The sequence below is a fragment of the Mobula birostris genome, chromosome X (assembly GCF_030028105.1).
Source record: "Mobula birostris isolate sMobBir1 chromosome X, sMobBir1.hap1, whole genome shotgun sequence".
Classification (NCBI taxonomy): Eukaryota; Metazoa; Chordata; class Chondrichthyes; order Myliobatiformes; family Myliobatidae; genus Mobula; species Mobula birostris.
Window position 1 is genome coordinate 13,723,385 of NC_092402.1, and position 26,662 is coordinate 13,750,046.

General features: G+C 45.2%; 1 protein-coding gene across 10 annotated transcripts in view; it reads right to left on the reverse strand.

The window, feature by feature from the left end:
- srcin1a (SRC kinase signaling inhibitor 1a) overlaps positions 1-26,662 on the reverse strand; it is a 577,643-nt gene that overhangs the window by 62,303 nt on the left and 488,678 nt on the right. For all 10 annotated transcript variants that reach the window (XM_072248748.1, XM_072248747.1, XM_072248743.1 and 7 more), the window contains 7 exons: positions 25,447-25,645; positions 22,885-22,978; positions 20,450-21,300; positions 19,694-19,786; positions 14,483-14,523; positions 12,694-12,860; positions 8,984-9,159 (listed from right to left, as the gene is read on the reverse strand). In XM_072248748.1, the coding sequence (XP_072104849.1) occupies positions 8,984-9,159; positions 12,694-12,860; positions 14,483-14,523; positions 19,694-19,786; positions 20,450-21,300; positions 22,885-22,978; positions 25,447-25,645 (1,621 nt within the window). The remainder of the gene's footprint in view (positions 1-8,983; positions 9,160-12,693; positions 12,861-14,482; positions 14,524-19,693; positions 19,787-20,449; positions 21,301-22,884; positions 22,979-25,446; positions 25,646-26,662) is intronic.

The window sequence follows — 26,662 nt, forward strand, 5'->3', positions numbered from 1 at the left end:
ATTTATATAAATTGTATAATACAGTGGCATGCAAAAGTTTGGGCACTCCAGGTCAAAATTTCTGTTACTGTGAATAGCTAAACAAGTAAAAGATGACCTGATTTCCAAAAGGCATAAAGTTAAAGATGACACATTTCTTTAATATTTTAAGCAAGATTACTTTTTTATTTCCATCTTTTACAGTTTCAAAATAACAAAAAAGGAAAAGGGCCTAAAGCAAAAGTTTGGGCACCCTGCATGGTCAGTACTTAGTAACACCTGCTTTGGCAAGTATCACAGCTTGTAAACGCTTTCTGTAGCCAGCTAAGCGTCTTTCAATTCTTGTTTGGGGGATTTTCGCCCATTCTTCCTTGTAAAAGGCTCCTAATTCTGTGAGATTCTTGTGCTTCTGTGAGATGCACTGCTCTTTTGAGGTCTATTCACAGATTTTCGATGATGTTTAGGTCAGGGGACCGTGAGGGCCATGGCAAAACCTTCAGCTTACACCTCTTGAGGTAGTCCATTGTGGATTTTGAGGTGTGTTTAGGATCATTATCCTGTTATAGAAGCCATCCTCTTTTCATCTTCAGCTTTTTTTTTACAGACGGTGTGATGTTTGCTTCCAGAATTTGCTGGTATTTAATTGAATTCATTCTTCCCTCTACCAGTGAAATGTTCCCCGTGCCACTGGCTGCAACACAAGCCCAAAGGATGATCGACCCACCCCCATGCTTAACAGTTGGAGAGGTGTTCTTTTCATGAAATTCTGCACCCTTTTTTCTCCAAACTTACCTTTGCTCAGTCTAGCCAAAAAGTTCTATTTTAACTTCATCAGTCCACAGGACTTGTTTCCAAAATGCATCAGGTTTGTTTATATGTTCCTTTGCAAACTTCTGACGCTGAATTTTGTGGTGAGGACACAGGAAAGGTTTTCTTCTGATGACTCCTCCATGAAGGTCATATTTGTGCAGGTATCACTACACAGTAGAACAGTGCACTACCACTCCAGAATCTGCTAAATCTTCCTGAAGGTCTTTTGCAGTCAAACGGGGGTTTTGATTTGCCTTTCTAGCAATCCTACAAGCAGTTCTCTCGGAAGGTTTTCTTGGTCTTCCAGACCTCAACTTGACCTCCGCCGTTCCTGTTAACTGCCATTTCTTAATTACATTACGAACTGAGGAAACGGCTACCTGAAAACAGTTTGCTATCTACTTATAGTCTTCTCCTGCTTTGTGGGCACCATTTATTTTAATTTTCAGAGTGCTAGGCAGCTGCTTAGAGGAGCCCATGGCTGCTGATTGTTGGAACAAGGTTTGAGGAGTCAGGGTATTTATAAAGCTTTGAAACTTGCATAACCTGGCCTTTCCTAACGATGACTGTGAACAAGCCATAGCCCTAACAAGCTAATTAAGGTCTGAGACCTTGGTAAAAGTTATCTGAGAGCTCAAATCTCTTAGGGTGCCCAAACCTTTGCATGGTGCTCCTTTCCTTTTTTTCCACAAATTGTACAAAACAAAAATAATACACTAATCTTGCTTAAAACTTTGAAAAGAATGTTTCATCTTTAACTTTTATGACTTTTGGAGATCAGTTCATCTTTTACTCACTTAGCTATTCACAGTAACAGAAAATTTGACCAGGCGTGCCTAAACTTTTACATGCCACTGTATATTATATAATACGCTGTAAATACATATGTATAGTATATATATATATCTTATTGCCGCAAAATAACAAATTTCACAACACATGCCAGTGATTCTGTCTGACTTGCTGAGTTCCTCCAGCACTTTATGTGTGTTGCTCAAGATTTCCAGCATCTGCAAAATCTCTTGTGTTTATGACTGCTTTGTTAACTCATCCCATCTGCTGAGTACTTCTGGCATTGGCCACATTTATTTCTGATTCCCAGCATCTGCAGTTCTTATTTTCATGTTCAATGATTACAATAATTGAGTCATTATTACATTGGAGCTTCTGGGAGCTTCCTGTGCACAATCCAGCCGTTGCGTTCCTTCCAGTACTTCCTTAATTGGGATGTCTCATTCTTACCAATTCTTACAGGGGAACCATCGAGAGTGACCTGACCAGCTGTATCTCGGTCTGGTACAGGAATTGCAAGGCATCTGACAGCAAGTCTCTACAAAGGGCTGCAAGGACTGTTGAGAGCATCATTGAGGTCTCTCATTCACTGATCAGAGATATTTATCAGGAGCACTGTGCATGCAGGGCCCTTAGCAATGTCAATGATCCCTCCCACCATCCAACAATCTCCTTGATCTCTACAATCAGGGCAGGAGGTACCATAGCATTAGGGCAGCGATTATTCGTATATGAAACAGCTTCGTCCCCCAGGCTGTAAGACTATTGAACTCCTTGCCACCATCGAGGTCTCACCAGTTATGAAGTGCCAGTAGCGTTATACTGTTTACTTATTAACTTGTGTTGTAAAGGCACCTTATTATTTGTTAACTTATTTGCACTAGTATTACTTTATGTGTTGTGTGTGAGTTATATGTACTGTGTTGAGCACCTTGGTCCAGAGGAATGTGTTTTGTCTGGGGGTATACAGGTACATGTATATGGTTGAATGACAATAAACTTGAACTTGATGTCCCAAGGACAGGAAGGACACACCAGAAATGCAGGTGTCTTTCAGAGCTGTAGTCTTTCCTAGTGGAAACATTTGGGGGCAGTAGACCTCCACTCAAGGTCGGAACACTACAGAAAGTCTCCCCTCCTTCAGGTCGTTTCAAGGTGGCGTTCATCATTGCCTTCCAGAGCAGAACCGATTACAATGAATAGTTATGGTTATGGATGGCCGGGTGGAGTTTTCACCAAGGTCAAACAGGATGAAATAAGAATGAGATAATGGAAGCCTGGACAGTAGACAAGAGAACAGTCGTACCCACTAACAGTGCTGGGAGCTAATTTTCTAACCCCACTAGGCTGCCTGTGGTTCTGAATTGCATTTTTTAAATCTGGCAATGCCGATGTAACGGTGCAGCTGTTGCAGGATTTGAATGGCTGGGACAAGTAAAACCTCCAAAAACAAGAAAAACAGAAAATGCTGGAAATACTCAACAGGACAGACATCATCTGAGAAAAGAGGAGAGAGAGAAAAAGAGAAATAAAGAGGATGAGCGAGAGAGAGCAAAAGAGAGAACTAGGGAGGGAGAGCAACTGAGAGAAAGAGAATCCAGAGGGCGAGTGAGAGACACACGAGTGAGCAAGAATGAGAGAGAGCAAGAGAGAGAGAAAGAGAGAAATACGGAGGGAGACAGAGAGAGAGAGAGACAGAGCAAGAGAACAAGATAAAATGAGCAAGTGAGTGAGACTGAGGAGAGAAATAGAAACAGTGAGCAAGACAGAGAGAAACAGAGCAAGAGAGCAAGACAGAGTAAGCGAGGGTGAGAATGAGTGAGAGAAAGTGAGAGTGAGAGTGAAAGAGAAAGAGAAATAGAGATGGAGAATGTGAGAGAGAGAGAAAGAGAGAAACAGAGATGGAGACCGAGAGAAAGACAGCATGAGAGCAAGACAGAGAGAGCAAAAGTGAATGAGAGAGAGAGAGAGAGAGAGAGAGAGAGAGAGAGAGGGAAACAGGGAGAGGGAGAAGGGGAGGGGGAGAGAGAGAGAGGGTGTGTGTGTGTGTGTGTGTTTGTTTTAAGGTTTCAGTTGAGGAACTGTCATCGGGTCAGGTTTAGGGTTAGACCCCGCTTTGCTCTCATCTGTCCTGACTGTCAGTTCCAATGCAGTGCTCTGTTTCTCTCTACAGATGCTACTCAGCCTACTAAGTATTTCTGGTCTTCATTGTCCTTAGATCGATGATGGCTAATTTCCTTTCACGATGGAAATCAGATGTCCTCAGACCGTTTGGACGACCTGTGACTACCATCTCTCTGATGTGGTGCGGCAACCACACGAGCTGTTATCGTTGGTCAGTTAACACTGACCTTTCTAGTAAAACTGCACGTAGAAAATGAGGATACAAATCAGATACTAAGCACCAAGAAACATCAGTGCACATTATGACAAGCTGTCAATCTACAGGCCATGCCACTCAGGGACTTGTGCTGATATTATTTTGTGACTGTACAGTACCGTGTAAAGGTCTTAGGCATATTTATATAGCTAAGATGCCTTAAGACTTTTGCACACAGTACTGTAATGATTTTATGTATCGCACTGTACTGCGCTACAAAAAACAACAAATTTCATGACATATGTGAGTGATGATAAACCTGATTCTGATACGGGTCTGTATTGTGGACTGAGGGTGGGAAGAGGACAGGGAGAGGGGAATCATGGTTGGGGAAAAGGGGAGGGAGCGGGAAGCACCAGAGAGACATTCTGTAATGATCAATAAATGAATTGTTTAGAATCAAATGATCTTGCCTGGTGTCTCAGGGCTGGGTGTGTCTGTACCCACCCTGGCACTCCTTCTCTGCCACATGTCCCACACCCCTCCCGCGGCACTCCACCCTCGCCATTCCCAACATCCTTTCCTCCCACCAGATTTATAAAATCGCTCTCCGCTCCATGTTGACAAATACAGCACTGTGCAAAGATCTAAGCATTCTAGCTACATGTGTGCGGAAGACTTTTCACAGTACTGTATATGCTGGACCATACCTATATGTACTGCGTGAGACTATACGTACTGTGCTGCACCTCGGAACAGTGGAACATTGTTTCACTTACCTGTATACATGTATATGGTTGAATGGCAATAAACTTGAGCTTGAACTTGAATTTGAATCCAATCTCACTTCCCTCTTCTGTGACTGGCCCAGTTGTGGGGTACACACACATATATGCAGCACGCGTTCACCAGAGCAGACAAATGGGGTCTGGTTTCACCATCTTATCGAGAAGCCAAGGTTGTCTGTCTCAGTGCAATGGCCCCGTAGAACACAGGGGCTGAGGCAGAGAGGCTTGTAATTCAGAGCAAGGATTCAGATCGCTGACCCAGACTGTGAATTACAACAGTCAAAGCCATTGGTTTATCTTTTAAAAATAAATAAGTGGTCATGATCAGCGAGAAGAAAAAAAAATCAGAACACTGGAGGAGCTCAGTGAGTCAAACAGCATTTGCAGAGGCAAAAGGTGCAAGTCAGTGTTTCGGGTCGAGACTCTATATCAGCACTTAGGGAACAGAAGGATTATCGGTAAGCAGCAGTACATAGGGAGGATGGCTTCTGTGCAGGGATCCCACTGGGATAAGTCTCAGCATCAACTGAAGACCAATTTCTAATGGGCACTATAGAAAGCCCAGATCTCTCTGCACTTACACCTACTGTGATGAAGTGCTTCGAGAAGCTGGTCATGGCCAGAATCAACTTCTGCTTAAGCAAAGACCTGGACCTGCTACAATTTGCCTATTGCCACATTAGATCTTCAAAACCTGCACCTCTGTACCTCCCACGGCAACTGGATCCTCAACTTTCTCAAAGAGAGACCCACAGTCAGTGTGGATTGGAAATGTCTCCTCTTTGCTGACAATTAACACTGGCACAGCTCAAGGAGGCACGCATAGCCCACTGCTCTACTCTCTCTACACCCACGACCGTGTGGCTAGGCCACCTATAATGTTGCTGATGACACAAGTATTGTTTATTGGCAGAATTTCAGATAGTGACGAGGAGGCATACAGGAGTGAGATAGAACAGCTGGTTGAGTGGTGTCACAATGACAACCTTGCACCCAACATCAGTAAGACCAAGGAATTAATTGTGGACTTCAGAAAGGGGAAGTCGAGGGAACACACACCAGTCCTCATCAAAGTTCCTGGGTATTAACATCTATCTTGGGCCCGACATATTGATGCAATTACAAAGGAGGCATGACAGCAGCTATATTCTATTAGGAGTTTAAGGAGACTCAGTATGTCACCAAAGACTCTAGAAAATTTGTACAGATGTACTGCGGAGGGCATTCTAAGTGCATCACCATCTGGTATGGAGGGGTCACTGCACGTATTGGATAAAGCTGTAGAAAGTTACAAACCCAGCTAGCTCCATCATGGGCACTGGCCTCCCCAGCATTGAGGACATTGTCAAAAGGCAATGCCTCAAAAAAGCAGCATGCATCATTCAGGACTCCCATCACCCAGGACATGCCTCTTCTCATTCCTACCATCAAGGAGGTACAGGAGCCTGAAACCACACACTCAATGTTTTTGTAACTTCTTCTCATCTGCCATCAGATTCCTGAATAGGCAATGAACCGATGTACACAACCTCATTTCCCCCCCCTTTTTGGCTCTCCTATCCATTACTTTTTAATTTTATATATATATTTCTTATTGTAATTTATAGTTTTTATTATTAGGTATTGTACTGTACTACTGCTGTGAAACAATAAATTTCACAGCATATGCCAGTGATATTAAACCTGATTCTGATTTGGACCTGGCTTCACTTTGCCGGTGACTTGTTTAAGGTGTGATGGCAGGTCTGCGATACCCTGCTGCTGCTTAGTTCAGAGAATGTGCTCACAGGAAATGGAGCTCACAAAACCATAAGACATAGGAGCAGAATCAGGCCATTCAGCCCCTCAAATCTGCTCTGCCATTCCATCATGGCTGATTCATTATCCCTCTCAACCCCACTCTCCATGACTAATCAAGAACCTAACAACTTCTGCTTTAAATATACCCAATGACTTGGTCACCACAGCTGTCTGTGCCAAGGAAGTCCACAGATTCACACCCGCTGGCTAAAGCAATTCCTTCTCATCTCTGTTCTAAGTGGATGTTCTTCTCATCTGAGGCCCTGCCCTCTGGTCTTAGACTCCCCTCAGTATGGGAAAGTTTCTCTCAATGTCCACTCTATCTAGGCCTTTCAATATTTACCTGCCTACTGAGAGCGAATGGACCCCACTTACAGATCTGCCCTCCCAGCTAACTACTCAGTTGCCACCAGACACCAGCAACAATAGGACTTGTTGGATAACGTGGTAGAATTGCTGGCTTAAAAAATCCTTTTCCCACTTAATTCATTTTCCAAGATCTGGGTACTGTGCTCAGACCAGCATGATATGGCGTCTTAAACTGCCTTTGAGAAGCTGATGGAGACAGTACAATCTTGCCAAAGTTCAAAGTAAATTTATTATCAAAGCATGTATATGTCACCTGAGATTAATTTTCTTGCAGGCATTCATGGTAAAACAAAGAAATACAATAGAATCAATGAAAAACTACAAAGACTGACAAACAACCAATGTGCAAAAGTACAAATATAAAAAATAACACAAATAATGAGAATAATGAATAAGACTGAGTCCTTGAAAGTGACTCTATAAGTGAAGATACTTGCTGGTGAAAGTGTTCCCTCAACGCGTTGGGAAGGAAGTTACAGAATCTAGACCCAGCACTGATGAATGAATAGCAATATATTTCCAAGGCGTGCAACTTTTCTTTTTAAAGAGATTAGCATTATTTGTCACATGTTCTGTACATTGAAGCATCGAGTGAAATGCGTTGTTTGTGTTAAATCGAATCAGCGAGGGTTGCACTGGGCTGTTTCTGGTATCAACATTACTGGGGACTTACACCGTAACCAGGTTCCTTTTTTCCAAGATGGGTTCTCATTTGAATTTACTAATATTTACTTCAGCTCACTTGTGTGTATGGGTGTCCTTAATTTAGATGTTCATAACCTGGGGAGGGCCTGTGTTAATGAACATGGACATCCAGGTCTATGTTGGACACTATCACCATTCTATCTGTCACCATTTAAAAGTCAGTTTGCCTTTCTACTTTATACTAAGTGGATGACTGTATACTTTGCTGTATTCCCCCACCATGTCCTCAACACTTACTTATCCCTTTGAAGACCCCAACATTTTCTTAAAACTTCCACACTGCTTTAGATATAGAATGCTTGATTTCTGATGCAAATCAGTGATCCACACTGTGAACAGTTATATATTCAGCACCAATCCCTTCTCCCAAACCAAGAATGAACATCTGACAGTTCCAATAGGGTCCTACCACTGGGCACATCATCCCCCCACCCCCACGAACCTGTCTGCTTTCTGTAGGGATCACTCTCTATGTGAACTCCCTTGTCCACTGGTGTCTTCCCACAAATCGCCTTCCTGGCACTTATTCCTGAAAGTGTGACAAGTGCTACACCTGCCCCTACACCTCCTACCTCACCAGCATTCAGAGCCCCATACAGTCCCTCCAGGTGAGACCACACTTCATCTGTGAGTCCAGTGCTCCCTGTGTGGTCTTCTCTACATTGGTGAGTCCTGATGCAGATTGGGGGACCATTCTATCGCACACCTTTCCTCTGTCTGCTGCAAGAAGTAGGATCTCCTGGTGGCCATTCATTTCAATTAATCTTTCCATTCCCATTTTGACATTTCTATCCATAGACTCTCTACTGCTACAATGGGGCCAACTCAGCTTGGAGCATCAGCACCTTATATTCCATCTAGGTAGCTTCCAACCTGATGGCATGAACATCGATTCCTCTAATTTCTAGTCATCACTCTGCTCTAGTTCCCCAACCCCTCCCAGCAACCATATTTGTTTTTCCCCATTTCTGGAGACCCTCTCATCTCTGCTCTTCTCCTCCCATAGCCACATGAACTGCCCATCACCACTCTCTGCTAACTGACCTCCTTCTCCTTCTCCAAAGGTCTACAGTCCTCTCCTATCAGATTCTTCCTCCTTCAGCCTTTACCTCTTTGACCTATCGCTTCCCAGCTTCTCACTACACCTCCTCTCCCACTCACCTTTCCCCTCACCTGGTCTCACTTATCATCTGTCAGCCATCTTCTTATTCTAACTTCTACCCTCTTTTGTTCCAGTCCTGATGGAAGGGTCTTGACTGTTCATTCCCCTCTACAGATGCTGCCTGACCTGCTGAGTTTCTCCAGCATTTTGCGTGTGTTGCTCTGTATTTCGGCATCCGCAAAACCTCTGTTTATTCCCACTTTGTTTTCTGCCCACTGCTCACTCCACAAGGTTTTGGAAGGGGAAAAAAAAACTTACTTCAGTTGTTGCACAATCATTTCCTCCTCGTTCAAATACTTTTGCCTCTCCTCCTCTACCAGAGCGCGCTGGCGGTGGAGTGGGTCTTCCTGCTTCCGCAGAGCCTCTGACACTCTGATGCTGATCTCCGATTCCAAACGCTTCATCATGTGCTTCATGGTGTCCTGGCTTTGCAGCTGGGCAAGAGGGGAACATATAAGAATTTCACACCAGGCCTGGGAGATTGGGTCCGTTAAAGTTCAAAGTAAATTTATTATCAAAGTACATATGTGTCACCATACACAGCCCTGAGATGCATTTTCTTGCAGGCATACTCAATAAATCCACAGAAATAATAACCATAACAGAATCAATGAAAGACTGCACCAACTTGGGCATTCAACTGGTGTGTAGAAGACAACAAACTGCAAATTCAAAAAGAAATAAATAATAATATTAAATAAATAAGCAATAAATATCGAGAATATCTGATGACAAGTCCTTGAAAATGAGTAGGTTTAGTTTAGGCTAGACTAGATTAAACTTTATTGTCATTGTGCCGAGTATAGGTACAAAGCCAATGCATTTAGCATCTGACCAGAAATGCAAAGAATAGTGTTATTTACAAAATAACTGCGAATAAAAAGTAAGTGCTACAGCACACAAATATAAAAATACTGAGACAGTACAATATGGGTGCAATACTGCTTAGCGTTGTGATGTGAGGTTCAGCAGGGTCACAGCCTCAGGGAAGAAGCTCTTCCTGTGCCTGCTGGTGTGGGAGCGGAGGCTCCGGTAGCGCCTACGGGATGGAAGGACAGTAATAGGAGATGGCAGCGCATGTGTATCGCGACATAGGTTGTGGGAACAGTTCAGTGTTGGGTGAGTGAAGCTGAGTGGAATTATCTCTTCTGGTTCAGCAGCCTGATAGCTAAGGGGTAATAAATGTTCCTGAACTTGGAAGTATGAGTTCTGAGGCTCCTGTACCTTCTTCCTGATTGGCAGCAGTTAGAAGAGAACATGGCCTGGGTGGTGGGGGTCCCTGATGATGGATACTGCTTTCCTACGACAGTTTTTCATATAGATATGCTCAACAGTGGGAAGGGCTTTATCCGTGATGGACTGGGCAACTTTATGGAGAGATTTCAGAAGGGATGGGTAGAGGAGATGTCTATATCCCAGAACTAGGTGCTATTAACATAATCAATCCCATCAGGAATTCTGGATAAACATTCTCTACTCAGATTGTCGCAAAGTATAGGTGATTGGAGGAAAACACTGGGGGATGTCAGACTCGACTTAGAATGGGGACAATATGGAATATGGTGATTGGAGGACAGTAGAGGGGATGTCAGAGTTAAGTTCTTTACACAGAGAGGTGGCTGCTCAGATCGTGCTGTCAGAGGTGGTGATAGAGGCAAATACATTGGAGGAGATTTAAGAAACTCTTAGGTAGGCACAGGGATGAAAGAAAAATGGAGAGCAATGCAGCAGGGAAGAGTTAGATTAATCTTGGAGTAGATTAAAAGGTCAATACATCATCATGGAAAGACTGGATCGACTAGGCTTATACTCGTTGGAATTTAGAAGATTGAGGGGGGATCTTATTGAAACATATAAGATCCTAAAGGAATTGGACAGGCTAGATGCAGGAAGATTGTTCCCGATGTTGGGGAAGTCCAGAACGAGGGGTCACAGTTTGAGGATAAAGGGGAAGCCTTTTAGGACCGAGATGAGGAAAAACTTCTTCACACAGAGAGTGGTGAATCTGTGGAATTCTCTGCCACAGGAAACAGTTGAGGCCAGTTCATTGGCTATATTTAAGAGGGAGTTAGATATGGCCCTTGTGGCTAAAGGGATCAGGGGGTATGGAGAGAAGGCTGGTACAGGGTTCTGAGTTGGATGATCAGCCATGATCATACTGAATGGCAGTGCAGGCTTGAAGGGCTGAATGGCCTATTCCTGCACCTATTTTCTATGTTTCTATATCATGGGCCAAGGGACCTGTACTGTGCTAAGTTTTATGTTCACTACCAGGGAGAGGTTCAGGTAAAATGCCAAGGGTCATGGACAATGAAAAGAGGTATAAGGTATCCAGGAAAGGCTCATTTTAGGCAGGGGTTCATGGACCATTACCAGTAAAAATGTGGTCCGTGGACCCCAGATTGGGAAGCCCTGATTTAAGGACAAGGTGGGTTAACACCTGAGGGAGAGAGGAATAGAAAGGTGTGGTGAAGGGGAGGAGGTGAGAGGATGGGTTTTAGTGTACAGCATCAATACTTAATTTAATTTTCATATATATTTTTGTAATTTATAGTTTTTTAAAAATATTATTATGTATTGTATTTACTGCTGCCGAAAAACAACAACTTTTATGACATATACTAGTGATATTTAACCTGATTCTGATCCTACTAACATTTTAACTACTTTAACAACAGGAATTCTGCAGATGCTGGAAATTCAAGCAACACACATCAAAGTTGCTGGTGAACGCAGCAGGCCAGGCAGCATCTGTAGGAAGAGGTGCAGTCGACGTTTCAGGCCGAGACCCTTCGTCAGGACTAACTGAAGGAAGAAAATCCCTTACTCACTCTTCCTTCAGTTAGTCCTGATGAAGGGTCTCGGCCTGAAACGTCGACTGCACCTCTTCCTACAGATGCTGCCTGGCCTGCTGCGTTCACCAGCAACTTTGATGTGTGTTGTTTTAACTACTTTAACACATTTCATTCCATATCTCGTACTTTGACCTTTAATGAAGGGGGATCTCATTGAAACCTATTGAATATTGAAAGGCCTAGATAGAGTGGATGTGGGGAGGATGTTTCCAATGGTGGGGGAGTCTAGGACCAGAGGGCACAGATAGAGTGGATGTGGAGAGGATGTTTCCTATAGTGGGGGAGTCTAGGACCAGAGGGCTGAGCCTCAAAATACAAGGACATCACTTTAGAACAGAGATGGTGAGGAATTTCTTTAGCCAGAAGGTTGTGAATCTGTGCATTTCATTGCCAGCATTTTGTATGAGTTTCTCAAGATTTTCAGTGTCTGCAGAATCCCTTGTGTTTGGGGTCCTCTGGGGGACGTGTAGCAGAAGGGCTTGGAGCTCTGGTGGCAATGTCTGCTGCTAGAAGGTCCAACATCACTATGCACCTATCCAAGTGTTTCTTAAATGCTGCTAGTGTATCAACCTCAACCACCAACCCCTGGCAGGGTGTTTGTGCACCCACCACTCTTTGTATATGAAAGTACCACTGACACCCCCCTATATTTTCCTCACATCACCTAAAAAATTATGCTTCCTTACATTACTACTTCTACCTCTGGCTGTACACTGAATCAGTGCCTCATATCATCTTGTATATCTCTATCAAGTCACCTCTCATTCTCCTTCACTCCAAAGAGAAAAGCCCTAGTTCACTCAACCTATCCTCATAAGACATGCTCTCTAGTCCAGCAGCATGGTAGTAAATCTCCTCTGCACCCTCTCTAAAGCTTTCACATCTTTCCTATAATGATGCGACCAGAACAGAACACAGTATTGCACCCTGGCTAGACCACACTTGGAATATTGTGCTCAGTTCTGACCACCACATTATAGAAAATTAACTTGCCCCTCTTCTCTTCTTGGGTACACGGTGGTATTCCTAACCCAATCCTGGTGCCTCTGTCACCACCTGGTATATGCATGGGTGCAGGGATCAAAGTGCATTCAAATGTCAGCGATCGAATACCTGGAGCTTCCGCAGCTGCTGGAGTTGGGTTCGGAGGTCGCCAGCGTTCTGCTGGAGGTCGTGTAGGTGGAGTTGCATCTGAAGCCTGGTGATGGCAGTGGGATGGGTGACAGATCTGGTACCTGCTGCTGAGCCGGGAATGGTACTGCGGACAGATGGGCTCAGAGCTGGCCACAGGGATGGGGAGAGGGGGAGAGTAAAGCACACACAAAACATAGTGAGACAGGGCACATAACACTTCCACACATTCCCAACGACCACGTTGGGCACATCACTCAGAGCATTGCGCATCCACTTAGAGTCATTGAATTAGACCTGTCCTTCAGCACAACTGAACCATGATAACCAAGGTAGTCCCATTTGCCTGCATTTGGCTCATTTCCCTCTAAACTTTGTCAGCTCCTTCCATATAGGCAGCACCATCTGTGTGAAGAAATTGCCCCTCATGCCCCTTTAAATCTTTCCTCTCTCATCTTCATCCCAAGCCTTCTAGTTTTTAGTTCTCCTTCCCTGGGAAAAAGACACTTTGATTTTATACTCCTTTAACTTACACAGGGTTGGCACGGTTGCGTGGCAGCTAGCGTAACGCTATTGCAGTGCCTGTGATTACTGATCAGGGTTCAATTTCCGCCACTGTCTATAAGGTGTTTACACGTCCTCCTCGAGACTGCGTGTGTTTCCTCCCACGTTCCAAAGACGTACAGTTAGGGTTGGTGACTTGTGAGCACGTTATGTTGCTACACCGGAAGTGTGTTAACACTTGCAGGCTGATCCCAGCTCAATCCATGGACTGTGTTGGTCATTGACGTGAATGGCACATTTCACTATATGCTTCGATGTACGTGTGGCCAATAAAGCCAACCTTTACTGAACCCAAATTGTATGTATATGCTCTCAGATTTCAACACAGAATACAAATAAATATCTGGATAAAAATATATCTGAACAGAGGGATCTGGGAATACAGGTCCATAATTCCTTGAAAGTGGTGTCACAGATAGATAGGGTCGTAAAGAAAGCTTTTGGCACATTGGCCTTCATAAATCAAAGTACTGAGTACAGGAGATTGGACGTTATGTTGAAGTTGTATAAGACATATGGTGAAGCTTAATTTGGACTATTGTGTGTAGTTTTGGTCACCCACCTAAAGGAAATATATCAGTAAGATTGAAAGAGTACAGTGAAAATTTACAAGGATGTTGCTGGGTCGTGAGGAGCTGAGTTATAGGGAATGGTTGAATAGGTTAGGAGTTTATTGTCTAGAGTGTAGGAGAATGAGGGGAGATTTGAAAGAAGTATACAAAATTATGAGGTGTATAGAGAGGGTAAATGCAAGCAGCTTTTTCCGGTGAGTTTGGGTACGACCAGAACTAGAGGTCGTAAGTTAAGGGTGAAAGTTGACATATGTTAGGGGAACCTGAGAGGTACCTTCTTGTATGGTACGAGCTGCCAGTGGAAGTGGTGGATGCAGGTTTGGATAAGTACTTGGACGGGAGGGGTATAGAGCCCACATGCAGGTCAATGGGAGTAAGTGGAATACCAGTTTGGCAGGACTAGATGGGCCAAAGGGCCTTTTTCTGTGCTGTGGTACTCTATCTCCAACAGGCAATTTAAGGAGTTTGATAGAGTATTTCTTAAATGAAAACAGGGCATAAAAGGGCATAGAAACTGTGACTTATTGACCAAAGTTAATGTACATCAAATCCTTCCCTTTCCCCTTGTGATTTTGAGATGGGAAGCATAAAATGTTACAGATATAAAAATAGTACAGATAATGAAGAATACTTACTTCCAGTGCCTGAGCTGTCATTTATCGATTCAGATTTATCGCTGTGGGGAAAAATGGAAATATAATTGTCTGGTCTAGAGAGCATGTCTTATGAAGATACATTAGGTTGAGCAAGCTAGAGCTTTTTCCTTTGCAGCAAAGAGGGATCTGAGGTGACTTGATAGAGGTTTACAAGATGATAAGAGACATAGATCAAATGGAACAACAGGAATTCTGCAGATGCTGGAAATTCAAGCAACACACATCAAAGTTGCTGGTGAACGCAGCAGGCCAGGCAGCATCTATTGGAAGAGTTTCAGTCGACGTTTCAGGCCGAGACCCTTCGTCAGGACTAACTGAAGGAAGAGTGAGTAAGGGATTTGAAAGTGGGAGGGGGAGGGGGAGATCCAGACTGATAGGAGAAGACAGGAGGGGGAGGAATGGAGCCAAGAGCTGGACAGGTGATTGACAAAAGGGATATGAGAGGATCAGGGGACAGGAGGTCCGGGGAGAAAGATGGGGTGGGGGGGGAAACAGAGGATGGGCAAGGGGTATAGTCAGAGGGACAGAGGGAGAAAAAGGAGAGTGAGAGAAAGAATGTATGTATAAAAATAAATAACGGATGGGGTACTAGGGGGAGGTGGGGCACTAGCGGAAGTTAGAGAAGTCGATGTTCATGCCATCAGGTTGGAGGCTACCCAGACGGAATATAAGATGTTGTTCCTCCAACCTGAGTGTGGCTTCATCTTTACAGTAGAGGAGGCCGTGGATGGACATGTCAGAATGGGAATGGGACGTGGAATTAAAATGTGTGGCCCCGGGAGATCCTGCTTTCTCTGGTGGACAGAGCGTAGGTGTTCAGCAAAGCGATCTCCCAGTCTGCGTCGGGTCTCGCCAATATATAGAAGGCCACATCGGGAGCACCGGACGCAGTATATCACCCCAGCCGACTCACAGGTGAAGTGTCGCCTCACCTGGAAGGACTGTCTGGGGCCCTGAATGGTGGTGAGGGAGGAAGTGTAGGGGCATGTGTAGCACTTGTTCCGCTTACAAGAATAAGTGCCAGGAGGGAGATCAGTGGGGAGGGATGGGGGGGACGAATGGACAAGGGAGTTGTGTAGGGAGCGATCCCTGCGGAATGCAGAGAGAGGGGGTGAGGGAAAGATGTGCTTAGTGGTGGGATCCCATTGGGGGGTGGCGGAAGTTGCGGAGAATAATATGTTGGACCCGGAGGCTGGTGGGGTGGTAGGTGAGGACCAGGGGAACCCTATTCTTAGTGGGGCGGCAGGAGGATGGAGTGAGAGCAGATGTGTGTGAAATGCGGCGGAGATGGAGGAATTGCGTGACCCCACTAAGGAGCACCAGGCCATGGTCTCCCGCACCATCGCCGACTTTATCCGCTCAGGGGATCTCCCATCCACTGCTACCAACCTTATAGTTCCCACACCTCGCACTTTCCGTTTCTACCTCCTACCCAAGATCCATAAACCGGTCTGTCCTGGCAGACGTATTGTCTCAGCTTGCTCCTGCCCCACCGAACTCGTTTCTGCATACCTCGACACGGTTTTATCCTCCTTGTTCAATCCCTTCCGACCTATGTTCGTGACACTTCTCACGCTCTTAAACTTTTCGATGATTTTAAGTTCCCTGGCCCCCACCGCTTTATTTTCACCATGGATGTCCAGTCCCTGTATACTTCCATCCCCCATCAGGAAGGTCTCAAAGCTCTCCACTTCTTTTTGGATTCCAGACCTAATCAGTTCCCCTCTACCACCACTCTGCTCTGTCTAGCGGAATTAGTCCTTACTCTTAATAATTTCTCCTTTGGCTCCTCCCACTTCCTTCAAACTAAAGGTGTAGCTATGGGCACCCGTATGGGTCCTAGCTATGCCTGCCTTTTTGTTGGCTTTGTGGAACAATCTATGTTCCGTGCCTATTCTGGTATCTGTCCCCCACTTTTCCTTCGCTACATCGACGACTGCATTGGCGCTGCTTCCTGCAGGCATGCTGAGCTCGTTGACTTTATTAACTTTGCCCCCAACTTTCACCCTGCCCTCAAGTTTACCTGGTCCATTTCCGACACCTCCCTCCCCTTTCTAGATCTTTCTGTCTCTGTCTCTGGAGACAGCTTATCCACTGATGTCTACTATAAGCCTACTGACTCTCACAGCTATCTGGACTATTCCTCTTCTCACCCTGTCTCTTGCAAAAATGCCATCCTCTTCTCGCAATTCCTCCGTCTCCGCCACATCTGCTCTCAGGATGAGGCTTTTCATTCCAGGACAAGGGAGATGTCCTCCTTTTTTAAAGAAAGGGGCTTCCCTTCCTCCACTATCAACTCTGCTCTCAAACGCATCTCCCCCATTTCACGTACATCTGGTCTCACTCCATCCTCCCGCCACCCCACTAGGAATCGGGTTCCCCTGGTCCTCACCTACCACCCCACCAGCCTCCGGGTCCAACATATTATTCTCCGTAACTTCCGCCACCTCCTACGGGATCCCACCACTAAGCACGTCTTTCCCTCCCCCCGTCTCTCTGCTTTCCGCAGGGATCACTCCCTACGTGACTCCTTTGTCCATTCGTCCCCCCCATCCCTCCCCACTGATCTTCCTCCTGGCACTTATCCTTGTAGGCAGAACAAGTGCTACACATGCCCCTACACTTCCTCCCTTACCACCATTCAGGGCCCCAGACAGTCCTTCCAGGTGAGGCAACACTTCACCTGTGAGTCGACTGGGGTGATATACTGCGTCTGGTGCTCCCGATGCGGCCTTCTATATATTGGCGAGACCCGACGCAGACTGGGAGACCGCTTTGCTGAACACCTACGCTCTGTCCGCCAGAGAAAGCAGGATCTCCCAGTGGCCACACATTTTAATTCCACGTCCCATTCCCATTCTGACATGTCCATCCACGGCCTCCTCTACTGTAAAGATGAAACCACACTCAGGTTGGAGGAACAACACCTTATATTCCGTCTGGGTAGCCTCCAACCTGATGGCATGAACCTCGACTTCTCTAACTTCCGCTAGTGCCCCACCTCCCCCTAGTACCCCATCCGTTATTTATTTTTATACATACATTCTTTCTCTCACTCTCCTTTTTCTCCCTCTGTCCCTCTGACTATACCCCTTGCCCATCCTCTGTTTCCCCCCCATCCCATCTTTCTCCCCGGATCTCCTGTCCCATGATCCTCTCATATCCCCTTTGCCAATCACCTGTCCAACTCTTGGTTCCATCCCTCCCCCTCCTGTCTTCCCCTATCATTTTGGATCTCCCCCTCTCACTTTCAAATCTCTTACTAACTCTTCCTTCAGTTCGTCCTGACGAAGGGTCTCGGGCTGAAATGTCGACTGAAACTCTTCCAATAGATGCTGCCTGGCCTGCTGCGTTTACCAGCAACTTTGATGTGTGTTGCTAGATCAAATGGATAGCTTTAGGGAGAATACAGAGGTGATTTACCAGGAAGCTACCTGGTCTAGACAGCATGTCTTATGAGGATAGTTTGAGTGAACTAAGGCTTTTCTCTTTGGAGCGAAACAGGATGAGCAGTGATGAGATGAAAAGAGGTGCAGATTAAGTTGAGAACCAGGGTCTTTTTCCCAGAGCGGAATAAGGAGGCCAATACAAGGAGGGATAATTTTAAGGTGAATGAAGGCAGGTACAGGAGGGATTTCAGAGGTAGGTTCTTTACACAAAGAGTGTTGGGTGCATGGGATGCCCTGCCAAGGATGGTGGTAGAGGCAGATACATTAGGGGAATTTAAAAATCTCTTAGATAGGCAACTTGGATGATAGAAAAATGGAGGGCACTGTAAAATTGTCCTGTTCATCCATGGTTTCTGGTTTGGGGAATCTTTGACCCCTCTTATTAATCAAGAACCCATTAACCTCTGCTTCAAATATACCTAATAACTTGGCCTCCACAGCCATATGTGGCAATGAATTCCACAGATTTACCAGCCACTGGATAAAGAAATACCTCCTCATCCCTGTTCTGAAGGGACATCCTTCTAATTAGAGGCTGTGCCCTCTGATCCTAGACTCCCTCACTATAACAAACATCCTCTCAACATCCACTTTTATCTAGGCCTATCAATATTCAATAGGTTTTAAAGAGATCCCCTCTCATTCTTCTAACCTCCAGCAAGTAAAGGCCCGGAGTCATCAAATGCTCCTCATATGTTAGCCTTTCATTCCCAAGATCATTCTCGTGAACTTCTCCAAAGCCAGCCACATCTTTTCTTAGATAAGGGGTCCAAAGAGATGGGGCAATTTTGTGCACAGGAGACAATTAAAGGGTAGGAGTTTTAAGATAGCCTAGTTTAGGAGGAATGATGGCACCTAACAGCGACTCCTTTACTTGCATCTTTGGAAACAGCTATATTTCTACCTTTAATATCTTTATTTTTCCCTTTCAGGGTTCTTTTGAAGACCCTGACCTGGAGTCACACGCTGACTTTGGCTCTCTGCGGGAATGGGACCCACTCTCGGGGTTTCACGACTGGCCGTTATTCGACATGCCAAAGGTGCGGCCGAAGAGCTTCGCTTGCCTTCGGAGGTCCAAGATTTCGTGACTCTGGAGATGGGCGGATTGAAGGTCAGTGTCACAGCAGGAGATCGATGTGTCGTGGGAGTCAGAAGATCTAATGGCTGTGTGCCCAGAGACCTGAGATCTTTGGGCACAGAGCTTGGAAAAAGCAATGCGATGGACTTTTAACATCATAAAACAGTGAGTTGTTTGTTATGTCTCCCCTCTCGCTGTAAAACTGCGACACCACTTTCTTCCTTATTAGGGGGAGAGAGAGAGAGAGAGAGAGTGCCTGTGGTATGTTGAATACCGGGTGAATGAGTAGTCTTTGGAGTACTGCAAGTCTGTGTCTTTGCTGCACACCTGAGTGCTCGGTGGCGGGTGCCGATGCTTTTTTGCCTGCTGGTGGGGGAAGGGGGGGATTGTTGCTTGCTGCCGCTTATGCGCGGGAGGGGGGAGCTGGGGAGGACTTTGGGGTTCAAACATTTAACTGTCATTCATTGTTTGGGGCACTCTTCCGTTTTTGTGGATGGTTGTGAAGAAAAAGCATTTTCAGGATGTATATTGCATACATTTCTCTGACACTAAATGTACCTTTAAAACCTTTACAGGATAGTGATGGAGTAGTTGTTGTTCCTGCCATTAAGGTACAAGAAAAGCAGGGCTCAAAACTGAAACTAAAAAGATTCAACACTCTACCTGGCAGATTCTCCATCATTCCCTCGTAAAAGTGCATTTTGTACTAGTCCTGTCAAACTAGCAATCTGTTTCTCCATGGCTTCCATCCGTTCCCTGTAAAAAGGAACCAAAATACAGTCAAAATACACAGTAGCTTCACCCCATCATCTCCACCCAGAATGGAGATAGTTTGGTTGGTCCCATTTCTGTAGGTGACAAGACCAAAACTACACAGAAATATCCTCTGTTCACTGCACTTTGCAAACTAAATATCGGGAACTGATGCTGGCACCTTGCTCTCGATTTTTATCGTGAGTTAACTATAGTAACTCACTTTTATAGTTAATTTATAGTAAAATAGTAATTATATATAAAACCATAAAACATACTGAAGGAGCAGAATTAGGCCATTCCCCCCATCAAGTCTACTCCACCATTCTTTTCAAACCCATTCTCCTGCCTTCTTCATATAACCTTTATTGCCCCGACGAATCAAAAGCCTATCAAGCTCCACTTGAAATATACTCAATGACTTGGCTTGCACGGCTGCCTGTGGCAATGAGCTGCACAGATTCACCACCCTCTGGTGAAAGGGATTCCTCTTCATCTCTGTTTTAAAGGGAAGTCCATCTATTCTGAGGCTATACCCCCAACCATAAACTCCTCCACCATAGAAAACATCTCTCCACATCCACTCCATCTAGGCCTTTCGATATTCGGTGGGTTTCAATGAAATACCACCCCCCCCCCCCTTCATTCTTCTAAATTCTACATTACCTTGTCTCCGGGTCATTGACAGCCAGTGGGGAGCTGTAGCCGGACGCTGGCCGGTCAGTCGCCCCTGCTCTTTCCGAGGGTCCTGGAAGAACATCGGCCACTGCTGCGGCTGGGCTGGCGTTCCGGGGTTTAGCCCCTGTGGGCTCGGTTCCGGCGGGGGCTGGGTCCTTGCGGAAAGCTGGGCGCACCGGCGGGGACCTGCCAGAGGGTCCGGAGTAGGGACTGTGCGGGCTCTGGCCCTGCTGGGCATCTATCAACCTGCTGTCAGGGATCTTCTGCGGCGACGAAGGAGCCATCCGGTAGCCAAGGCCGGTGCTGTAACCATCGCTATAAATCGGTGGGCTGGGTTTGTAGAATGGGTCTTCCAGGTCACCGTGCAAGCCTGCAGCTGAGTAGGTGCTGAGTGACCTGACAGAACCCCGCCGGTACAGACCACTGGGGTAAGAAAAGGGATCTTGTAGCCCGGCCAGAGACTGTGTGGACGCAATGCTCAAGCGTCCTTCGTGCACCGCACTGTAGGGGTCTGCGTACAGGCTCTCGTGCTTCATCAGCACCACATTCTTGTTGCCCATGTCTTCGTCTGGCTTGACGTCCCGGCGCTCCAGGATGGCGCTGGGGCTGGGCGAGGCGGGCTGCGAGTGAGGCAAGCCGCCCAGCCGCTCAGCATGGTGGACAGGGCTCCCAGTGTAGGAGGGGGGGCGTCCGCCGCTGTACGACATCCGTGACCGGGAGGGGGATGACGACTGCAGGCCCGGTGATGGGGAGGCTGACACAAGGTGGGGGGAGCCAGACGCGACACTGCTGAGGCGACGGGTGGGAGAGGACTCTCTTGATGTGTAAACCATCTCTCTCTGTTCAACAGAATGAACATTAACAGTTAGACCAGAATCTGGCAGAGGTCAGACTCAGAATCAGGTTTATTATGCATGTCGTGAAAATTGTTTTGTGACAGCAGTACAGTACATTACATAAAAATTACTACAAATTAAAATACTAAATAAATAATGTGAAAGCATAGTGAGGCAGTGTTCATGGACCATTCAGTAATCTGTTCCTGGAGGGGAGGAAATTGTTCCTAAAACATTGAGTATGGGTCTTCAGGATCTTGTATCTCCTCCCTGATGTTATTAATCAGGGAACAACACACATTGGCTCTGGGGTAGCTTAAACTAATCAAGCAATTAGTAAATGAGACAGACTCGCAAATTTCTACAGATGTACTGTGGAGAGCATTCTCACTGGCTGCATCATCGTCTGGTACGGGATGAGGGGTAGACCTGCACAGGATCGAAAGAAGCTGCAGAGAGTTGTGAACTCAGTCAGCTCCATCATGGGCACCAGCCTCCCCAGTATCCAGGACAACTTCAAGGAGCGATGCCTCGAAAAGTTGGCATCCATCATTAAGGACCCCATCACCCAGAACATACCCCCTTCACATTGTTACCATCAGGGAGGAGGTACAGGAGCCTGAAGACACACACTCAACGATTCAGTAACAGCTTCTTCCCCTCTGCCATCAGGGAGGAGGTACAGGAGCCTGAAGACACACACTCAACGATTCAGGAACAGCTTCTTCCCCTCTGCCATCAGATTTCTGAATGGACATTGAACCCATAAACACCACCTCACCACCTTTTTTTTCTCTTTTTGTACTACTGATTTACTTTAACTTTTTAAATATATACTCACTGTAGTTTATAGTTTTTATTATTATTATGTACTGTTACTACATAACAAAAAATTTCACAACATATGTCAGTGATATTAAACCTGATTCTGATTCCTTTCTCTGGCTTTCTATGCCACAATGCAACAGTGTCACCAACATTCAACAGCAGTGGAATGGAAGCAATCTTCAATGCAGCAGTGGTACAAGTGCCCGCTGATGGTACCTCACCATAAGAGAGGTTTAGGGACAAAAGGGAGAAGAGTAACGGAAAACAGAACATGGGGCTTCATTGTTCAGTCACACTTACTTACAGTGAGATCAACTTAAAAAAAAGCTGCAACCCTTCATGAAGGCACATACTGCACTGAACACCTTTGAGTAAATGTAAGCACTTCAATAGGCAAATCACTACGTTTCTTCTCAGATACCTCAAGTGGTGACTGGGCTGCCTTTAATGTTTAAGCTCCTCTGCATCTCACTTGTGACCAACTTTAAATCATCAGATCCTTTCAATCACTATTGATGTGACCTTTGACATAATTATGTAACATTTGCGTGTTCAGGCCTGTGCTGGTTTCTATTGAACACAGGCTGGGACATGGAAGCAAGAACCTTGAGATTTAAAAGTACGACCTCATGGTGTGAGGTGGTGGTGAAGGTAATGTGGTCGGTAGGTAAGATTTGATGGAGCAACCAGCCTTCACCTGATCTAAACGTTCCTTACAGAAGTGGTTGCCTAGCAACTAGCTGCAAGAATCTGTCTTACCCTTAGATCTCCATTTGCAATATGGGAAGCCGGATATGGTGCATAAATGGGATCTTTCCTGAATATCTTTATTATACTTCGATCTTGGATATCCCTGGAAGAGATAACAAAGGCAATGCCAGGATTAAATATTGTGCAGATGGAGGTCCTGGTAACAAAAGGTCAGAAACAAACATTATATTCTTGTGCAGTCTTCTGCGTCTCCATTTTCTGGCTTTTCACACTTCTATTTTCTGGCAGAACAGTTAACCTTAGGTTTCTGGGTACCCCCAAGGCTTAGTTATGAGTGGGGGGCCAGAAAGCACTGAGGGGGTCAATATTCACCAGGTTCAGGAACAGTTATTATCCCACAACCATCTGGCTCCTGAACCAATGTGGATAACTTCACTCACCTCAACACTAAACTGATTCACCAACCTATAAACTCATTTTCAAAGTCTAGGACCTGAGGAAACAGCCTAGAATAGAGGGATGTCCATTTAGAATGGAGGTGAGGAGGAATTTCTTTAGCCAGAGAGTGGTGAATCTCTGGAATCCGTTGCCACTAGCAGCTGTGGAGGCCACGTCATTGAGAATATTTAAGGCAGAGTTTGATAGAATCTTGATTGGTCAGGGCATGAAGGGATATGGGGAGAAGGCAGGAGACTGAAGCTGAGAGGGAAATGGATCAGCCCTGATGGTGAAGCAGACTCGATGGGACAAATAGCCTCATTCTATTCCTATATCTTATGGTCTAACTCATGTTCTCATTATATATTTATTATTTTTGTATTTGCACAGTTTGTCTTCTTTTGCACATTAGTTGTTTGTAGTCTTTGTGTGTAGTTTTTCATTGATTCTGTTGCATTTCTTTTTTCTACTGTGAATACATGCAAGAAAATTAATCTCAGGGTTGTATATGGTGACATATACGCATTTTAGTAATAAATCTACTTTGATTTTGACTTGGTGCTATTTTCAATATCACATTAGAATAGATGTTGTTGAGCTCCCTTCATAGTGGTCACATTTATGACCCATTTGTGTTAGATAAACATGTAACAAGATTGTTTAAAAATAAAGATTAGTTTTATTTTTTGCATGCACATTGAAACATGCAGTGCAATGCATTGTTTTCTTCAAATAAATTCAGCGAGGATATGCTGGGCGGAGGGGACGGGGGTAGCCTACAAGTGTTGCCACGCTCTTAGCACCAACGTAGCGTGCCTACAACTAACTTCCCCTAACCCATACATCTTTGGAGTGTGGGAGAGAACTGGAGCACCCGGAGAAAACCCAAAACGGTCATGTGGAGAACACTGAAACTCCTTACAGACAGTGGCGGGAATTGAACCCTGATGAAGCCCGATTACAGCTGGCACTGTAAAGCCTTGCGCTAACCGCAATGCAAGTTTAATGGAAGGCTTGGGAAAGTATTAGTGCAACACCAAGATAGAAGAGTGATGACAAACTTTGAAAATCCTGAGTTACACACACAAAATGCTGGAGGAATTCAGCAGGTCAGCCAGCATCTGTGGAGGGGAATAAACAGTCGACATTTTTGTCCAAGGCCCTTCACAAGGACTGCAAAGAAAGAGGGCAGAAGCCAGTATAATAGTGTGACAGGATGGCATGTCTCTGGATGAGTACCTAGTCGAAGAGGTACCCATACCTGAGGAAGGACGTGTTGGCATTGGAGAGGGCCCAGAGGAGGTCAGCGAGAATGATCCTGGGAATGAAACGGTTAATGTATGAGGAGCATTTGGTGGCTCTGAGCCTGTACCCACTAGAGTTTAGAAGAATGAGGGTAGATCTCATTGAAAACTATCAAAAATTAAAGGCAGAATAGAGAAGATGTTTCTGATCATGGGAGAGTCTAGGACTGGATGCATAGCCTCAGAATAGAAGGATGTCCCTTTGGGACAGCGCTGAAGAGGAATTTCTTTAGCCACAGGGTGGTGAATCTGTGGAATTCATTGCCACAGACGGCCGTGGAAGCTAAGGCACTGCATAATCATAAGGTGATTGGAGGAAAGTATAAGGGGGATGTCAGAAGTAATTTCTTATTTCTTTTCAGAGAGTGGTGTGTGAAATATTTATATAATCGTGTGTGTGTATATATATATAAAATCTTTTTATGTATAATCAGGTTATATACATAATATACATTTATGATGCATAACTATCTATCTATATACACACACACAGAATCAACCTATTTCTAAAAAGTATTTATTTATTTTAACTCAGAGTAGGCCTTTCTAGTTACGCTGCCCCAGCAACCCCACAATACTGATTAACCATAACCTAATCACAGGACAATTTTCCAATGACTAATTAACCTACCCAGTATGTCCTTGGATTATGAGAGAAACCGGAGCACCAGGGAAAACCTCACACATTCCACGGGGAGGACACACAGAGACTCCTTACAGAACAGTGCCGGAGTCGAACTCTAAACTCTGAACACTGGCACACCCCAAGCTGCAATAGCGTTGTGCTAACTGCTACGCTACCATGGTGCCCAAGTGATTTTTTGCTGATCACTTGATCAAACATTGTTGTACCCATTGCTCCTCATACCTCACATCCTCCAGTTCATAGAAGATGTTTCTGGTCTCGTCCTTGATGAGGATGGCAGTATTAGGGGACTTCAGCATGCCCATGGTGAGCTTCTGTGGGAACATATGAACGATCAGAGCGTGTAAGGTGTCCATGCTGCTGATTTCGTGAGTGATGTGGACCCTCCGTGTTTCTTCACCAAACTGGAGGAACAGCACTCCTGTCAAAATCACACAAGGTTACACAGTCAGAGATGTTCCACAAGCCCCTATCCTCATAAATGGCATGAACATCAATTTTGTCAACTTCTGGTAATTTCCCTCCTCCTCTTTTTACCATTCCCCATTCTGGCACTCCTTTCACCCCTTCTTTTCTCACTTGGCCATCACCTCCCCCTTCCTTCCCTTTCTCTTGGAGTCCACTCTCCTCTTCAATTAACTTTTTCTTCTTCAGCCCTTTACTTCTAACTATCACCTCATAGTTTCTCATTTCAGCTCCCTCCTCCACTCACCTACCTTCCCTCTAACCTGGTTTCACCTATCACCTGCCATCTCGTGCTCCTTCCTCTTCCCCCATCTTCTTATCCCCTTCCCTTCCAGTCCTGTTGAAGGGTCTTGGCTCAAAATGTCAACTGTTTAATCCTTCCCAAAAACCTGCCTGTCCTGCTGAGATCCTCCAGCATTTTCTGCACATTCCCTTATCCTCATTAAAGGATCGGAGCTGGACAGGGTCAGTAACTTTAAAATCCTCGGTGTTACCATATCAGAGGATGTATCCTGGGACCAATACGTAAGTGAAATCACAAATAAAGCACAACGGCGCCTCTTCTTTCTTAGACGTTTGCATACATTTGGCATGTCATCTAAAACTTTGACAAACTACTGTAGTTGCTCAGTAAAGAGTATCCTGACTGGTTACATCACATCCAATGCCAATGCCCAGGAATGGAAAGGTCTACAGTGGAAACAGCCCAGTCCATCTCAGGAAAAGCCCTCCCCACCATTGAGCACATTTACGAGTAGCACCATCCATCATCAAGGATCCCCAAAGTCTACGTCATGCTCTCTTCTCATTACTACCAGGTACAGGTCTCATACTACCAGGTTCAGGAACAGTTATTCCCCTTCTGAACCAGCATGGACAATGACACTCACCTCAACTCTGAACTGATTCCACAATCTACAATCATGTTCAGGGTCTCTAAGTTCACAATATTATTTATTTTCTATTTGCACAA